The sequence below is a fragment of the Mirounga leonina genome, unplaced genomic scaffold (assembly GCF_011800145.1).
Source record: "Mirounga leonina isolate KUSES-001 unplaced genomic scaffold, KU_Mleo_1.0 Mir_201, whole genome shotgun sequence".
Taxonomy (NCBI): domain Eukaryota; kingdom Metazoa; phylum Chordata; class Mammalia; order Carnivora; family Phocidae; genus Mirounga; species Mirounga leonina.
Window position 1 is genome coordinate 31,512,389 of NW_023270504.1, and position 6,101 is coordinate 31,518,489.

Genomic DNA, 6,101 nt, shown 5'->3' on the forward strand with positions numbered 1-6,101 from the left:
TGAGCGACTGCCTTCGGCTCAGGTCATGATCCTGGAGTCCCTGGATCAAGTCCCGCATCGGGCTCCCTGCTCGGCGGGGAGTCTGCTTCCCCCTCTGACCCTCCTCCCTCTCGTGCTCTCTCTCATTCTCTCTCTCGCAAATAATAATAAAAAAAAAAAGAACACCAGCTCCAGTAACAAAGCCAGCTCCAAGTTTCGTTCCCCCTACCTGCCCAGCACCCCCAAACCACCCTCTCCAAGCCTCTACCTTTTGGCATCTTCTTCAGGAGATTAAACACCTCACTTTTCTCGATGAGATGCTTGGCCTGGAAGAAGTGCATGCTGGGAGGGAAATTCTGGCTCTTCACGGCTTGGGCCACCTCAGCCTTTTTGAGGGCCATGAGCCTCCCATTGGCCAGCTCCTCCTGCTCGGTCAGCACCAGCTGCCCCCCCAGCTGCATCATCTTCTCTCTCATCAACAGCTGCGTCCGTGCTTCATCTATGGGTATGGCTGAGCAGGAAAAAGGCATCGCGGCCACCAAAAGCAGGGAGAGCAGGGCTGGCCGCCCTGGCGGGCCACCCACGGACATTGGGATGCCTGGAAGAGGAAATTGCTCAGATAGAAACCCAACAGGGCTAAAGAAGGGAGTAGGTCAATGAAAATTTACAGATTTAAATGTCAAACTCTGATTTTCCTTCTCCCACTCTGTTCTCAGATTACCAGGAGGCAGCACACTGAAGGATTCTCCAAGCCCGCAGAGAAAAGACTTGCAGGTACAGACCGGAAGGGGTTTCCCAAATAATAAGTCACCATGAGCCGTCCTTGAAAAAAGTGGATCTTTTCAGTTAGCGAGCCCTGTTCACACATGGAGGAGGACACTGCAATCAGATTTTCAGTGTTTCACTTTTTAATATCGTCAGAGAGCAACATATCACAAGGCATATAAAGAAAGCCTCCAACATGGTAAAGAAACTTAAGAAAAAAAAAACACAGAGAGAAGGAAACAAAGGGAAAGAGAGACAATGCAGGAAATAAAAGAAAAATTCAAAAGAGCCATACTTAATATCCTAAGAAGGATACAAAAAGATACTGTGTCCATAAAACAACTACAGGGAATTATTAAAAAAATATAATTTTTTATATTTGGGCTAGCTGGCTCAGTCTGTAGAGCATGCAACTCTTGGTCTCAGGGCTGTGAGTTCAAGCCCCACATTGGGTGTAGAGATGACCTAAAAATTAAAAAAAAATAGGGGCACCTAAGTGGTTCAGTTGGTTAAGCGTCTGCCTTCAGCTCAGGTCATGAGCCCAGGGTCCTGGGATCCAGCCCGGAGTGCGGCTCCCTGTTCAGCGGGGAGCCTGCTTCTCCCTCTCCCTCTGCTGTTCCCCCTGCTTGTGCTCTCACTCTCTCTTTCTCTCTCTCTTTCAAAAAGTAAAAAAAAATAAATTAATTAAAAAATAAACAGAATGAGAAAGAGCTTTTAGAAATTAAAAATACAAAAGCTGAGGGGCGCCTGGGTGGCACAGTTGGTTGAGTGTCTGACTCTTGGTTTTGGCTCAGTCGTGGTCTCAGTGTTGTGAGAATGAGCCCTACATCAGGCTCCACACTCAGTAAGGAATCTGCTTAAGATTCTCTCTCCTGGGGCACCTGGGTGGCTCAGTCGGTTGAGCGTCTGCCTTCAGCTCAGGTCATGATCCCAGAGTCTGGGACTGAGTCCCACATCAGGCTCCCTGCTCAGTGGGCAGCCTGCTTCTCCCTCTGCCTGTTGCTCCCCCCTGCTTGTGCTCTCTTGTGCTCTCTCTCCAACAAATAAATTTTAAAAATCATTAAAAAAAAAAAAAAGATACTCTAATCTTCGCCCTCTGCTCCCCCCCCCCACATTCTCTCTCTCTCAAATAAATAAATAAATCTTTTTAAAAATACAAAAGCTGAAATTTTAAAAATTTACTAGCAATATTACAAGATGGAATTTCTTTTAGAAATTAGGACAAAATAAGAGAGAAACAAATGAGAAGATTATTGGCTCAGGAAACCCAACCCCAAATAACAGACATATTAGAAGGAAAAAGAAAAAAGAAGAGAAAAAAAGTAAATAAATAATAGAAGAAATTGGGCCACAAAAGAAGACCTGAATCCCTGGTTTAATGAGGCTTGTTGAGCTCCTAGCATAGCACAACAATTGCTCAATGGCCACACCAAGATATATCATCTTGGTATTTCAGAACATTAGCACTAGAAGATGCTAAAAGCCTCCAGAGAGCAGCTTAGTCCTGGTTAGCAGTGAGCAAGGATTTAAGGGCAGAAGGAAAGAAGCTTGCCCCAACGGTCTCCTCATGCCAGGCACTATGTTAGGGCTTTGTTAGGTCATTTATTTGAATCACATTTAAGAATTATGGGGCGCCTGGCTGGCTCAGTCAGAGGAGCGTGTGACTCTTGATCTCAGGGTTGTGAGTTCAAGCCCCATGTTGAGTGTAGAGAGTATTTAAATATATATATATATATATATATATATATATATATATATATATATAGGAATTGTTTCTGCATCCTTGAAAGTATGATACGGTATCCTGGAAAGAATTAAGGCTATAAATTGGAAGACCTCAAGATCAGTCCCAAATTAGTATGTCTTTAACCGTGAGACCTTGGGCAAACTGCTTGATATTAATGGGTCTCAGTTTTCTCACCTGTGAAAAAGATGAATTACACTAGATCAGTGGCCCTCAAAGTGTGATACAGGTATCATCAGTGATACAAGATACCAATGTTTAGGTTGAATAAAAAAATTTTTTTTAAAGTTAATTGAAAGAAAGATATTAAGTAGGGGTGCCTGGGTGCCTCAGTCGTTAAGCATCTGCCTTCAGCTCAGGTCATGATCCTGGGGTCCTGGGATGGAGCCCCATGTCAGCCTCCCTGCTCAGTGGGGAGCTGCTTCTCCCTCTCCCTCTCCCCCTGCTTGTGCTCTCTCTCTCTCTCTCTGGCTCAATCCTTCTCTCAAATAAATAAGTAAAATCTTTTTTTTTTTTTTTAAAGAAAGATATTAAGTAAATAGAGATGCAGGGATATGACAAAGGTGAAAAGCTTGCTAATCATTGGAACACAATATATCCCAGGTTCTTTCCAGGGCTAACATTCAATTATTCTAAGTTACATCAGCTACCAAGAGGGAATTTTCGGAAGGAACTGGATACTATTTACTCTAATACCACAGCTATGGTAGGGGCTGTACCTTCCTAATCAGAGAGTTGGACTTTTGAAAAACCCCTGCAACTTCATCAAGGCTTCGAATCTCTCTTCAGACTACAGTGTTTGCCAACAGCTGAAAGAGGAGAGTGACATTTATGTCACCTTCCCACCCATCCCATGCTGTATCCTCCAATCAACGGCCCTAGCCCCTTGTCCCTCTCTCCTTACTCACACATAGCAGAAGCCACTAAGCTCCACAGTCTCCACCCCTGTCCTCTCCGCAGACCCCAGAAGTAGTTGTGTGGTCCAGCATCTAGGGACTTTTCCTGGTCTGACAGACAAAAGTTTATCTAACACTGGTCCTGGCTGAGGCTGGCTGAGCATCAGGAAAAATAATCCCTATAACACTTGTTGCTAAATTTACTTCATCTCTCTCCTCATGAAAAATGTCTTTTACTTTTAAAAGAGGGTGCATGAAGACTCTCTAGTTTGGTCCCAGAGTAAGAACAAAGAAACAGACCATGTGCACCTGTGACTCTGAGCCAATGTCCTTAGGTCCACAACCACTTTCAAAAGCCTGTTGTGGAGCAAGGCTATGCTCTTCCTCCCCACTGGAAGGCACAAACCCGCTTCAGGTGGGGGGCAGGGAGGGCTGCCAGCAGGTAAACAGAGCCCAAGTGCCAGCATCCCGGCTACCTACCATAACCTCACGAGCTAGATTCCCAGCCCAGGGGATCCCAGGTACCTCAGAGCAGCTCCAGAAACTGCAGACTGTTCGCTGAGTCCCCCGACAGCTGGGTCAGAAGCACCAGAAAAGCTCACCATCCTGTTTTCACTTCCTGTCAGGGCAGGTTTCACTTCCTCCCAGCCTCATGTTGCTCAGGCCTAAAGAGAGGCAAGGAAGACAGGGTCTGGCAGAGCTGAGGCAGCAAGTGGGCCTGAGAGTATGGGTTTACATGTGTGTGTGCGTGTGTGCACGCTTATGTGCTCGTGCGGCGATTTATGTGTGTGTTTGTATGTGGTCATGTGCATTTGTGCGGGGGTTATGTACATCTTTACGTGCGTGTGCATGTGTGTGCGTGTGGGGGTCATGTATGTGTTTGTGAGGCAGTTATATGCATGTTTGTGTGTGTCTACGTGTTTGTGTGAGTTTATGCGCATGTGTGGGCTTCTATATGTTTGGGGGGAGGATATGTGTGTGTTTGTGTTTGAGGTGTCTTTGTAGGGTCCAGAGCATAGTTTTAGACAACAAGCACCACAAGGAGGCACTCCAAAATCTGCTCATGAACTTTGGGAATTATAGCTCTCCTCCAAATGTGATTGTGAATTGTGGGGCAACCTTCTGAACAGAGGGTGAAAAGGTAGATATAAAAGAAGGTAAATGATTTATGGGGGAAATACACAGATCTGGGGGCAGGACGGTTGAGGAAGTAGGGAGGTGTGAGGCAAGAGCAAGGGGGTGGGGAGGACGGGCGAGAAGGCAAGAGGCAGAAGGCTCCGGAGGAAGAGCAGAGTGGGACCAGGCCCTGATACCCAGACGCTGGAGTCAGGCCTACCTTTGCACCCTGGCCTGGCCTTTTGCAGCTGTGTGGCCTTGGCTGTGTTATTTAAACTCTCTATACTTTGTTGTCCTCATCTGCAAATGGAAGTCATAAAAGCAATGACTACACAGGGTCCACTGTGAGAATGTATGCAAAGTGCCCGGTGCACAGTAAGTTCTCAAGAAATAGCCGCCATTACTACTATCAGAAATAACCATTGTGACACATTGTCCAAGTCATGTGAGACCGTACCAGTGACTTCTGCGATACACGCCCGCCTGCTCCACAGACTTGCCGAGTACAGCTCCTTCCCAGCCCCCTCTCAAGGCCTTCTGCCCCAAAGACACCCACAAACTCCCAGCACTTCCACTTCTGCTGTTCCTAAACGTCTGGAACCTTGGGGCCCCTTGTCATCATCTTCTCCAAAAAGTAAAAAAGTCACCCATTTCATAAACAAGAAGAAATCCAAAAGTGAAAATACAGAGGAACTGGCAATTCCCTCATCACAAGTTCAAGATTAATTTTTTTTCTAAGTCCGTGCAATCAGAAGAAACAAACAAGCCGCAAAGACAGACCAAATTGACCTACAGAAGGGTAGGAAGGGAAAAATCACCAATTTCGAACATAAACCATTAGGAGATTTTTTAAGATACTAGAGCAGAGCTAAAGGTAAAGCTTTTTTTTCCAAAAGCTTTGGTTAAAAGTAAGAGCTAATGTCCACATCGCAAAGGACTGGCTCCGGAGACTCTGGCTCACAACTTGGCAGGGAAGTGCAGAGCCAGGGGAGGGCTGTGGGTCTTGAAGCTGGAGTTATTGCCTCAGGCAGAAGCTACTTGGGCCAGGGGAGTGGAGGACCCAGATGTTGAGACAGAAGCAGAGAGGGAATGGCTGGGGGCGCACACCAGGATCAGAAACAATGAAGCGAAGCAGGGTCAGACCCAGGAGGCTCAGCAGGACCTGCGAACGGTCTTGGCCTTCTGAGCCATCAGCCTCCTCGAGGGTGTGGCAGTAAGCACGTCTAGCAGAAGAGGTCAGCCATCTGACAACAGCAAACCACGGTGTAAAAGGGTGAGGCCGTTCTGGGAGGATATTCTGCCAAGTGCAGAGACCGTAAAATATGGAACAGGGCTCTGCTTTTTATGCTTTATTGAAGACAACCATCAGAAGCAGAACTGGCCCTGTTTCAGAATCTAAAAAATCTACAGGGTAGAAAAAGGGAACCAACGTGTTTTTTAGTGATTTCAAAGCTTAAGCTAAATGGAATGAAGTCTGATAGGATAGGCGGGTTATGCCTCCAAAACTGGAGACAAGGAGACGTTTTCAGAATTAAAGATGGTGTATGGCTACAAAAATATTTGAGAGCTATTTTCATTAAAACAGTGCTTTCTCCCATCAA

General features: G+C 46.1%; 1 protein-coding gene across 3 annotated transcripts in view; it reads right to left on the minus strand.

Moving 5' to 3' along the window:
- Positions 1 to 4,009, minus strand: part of ADA2 (adenosine deaminase 2) — a 27,750-nt gene extending 23,741 nt beyond the window's left edge. The window contains exons 1-2 of one of the 3 annotated variants that reach the window (XM_035028549.1): positions 3,910 to 4,009; positions 248 to 577 (exon numbers count right to left, since the gene is read on the minus strand). In XM_035028549.1, the coding sequence (XP_034884440.1) occupies positions 248 to 569 (322 nt within the window). In that variant the 5' untranslated portion in view covers positions 570 to 577; positions 3,910 to 4,009. Of the gene's footprint in view, positions 1 to 247; positions 578 to 3,864; positions 3,883 to 3,909 lie in introns of those variants that run through there. The other 2 variants (XM_035028550.1, XM_035028548.1) reach the window with 2 other exon arrangements.
- Between the last annotated feature and the right edge of the window lie 2,092 nt (positions 4,010 to 6,101).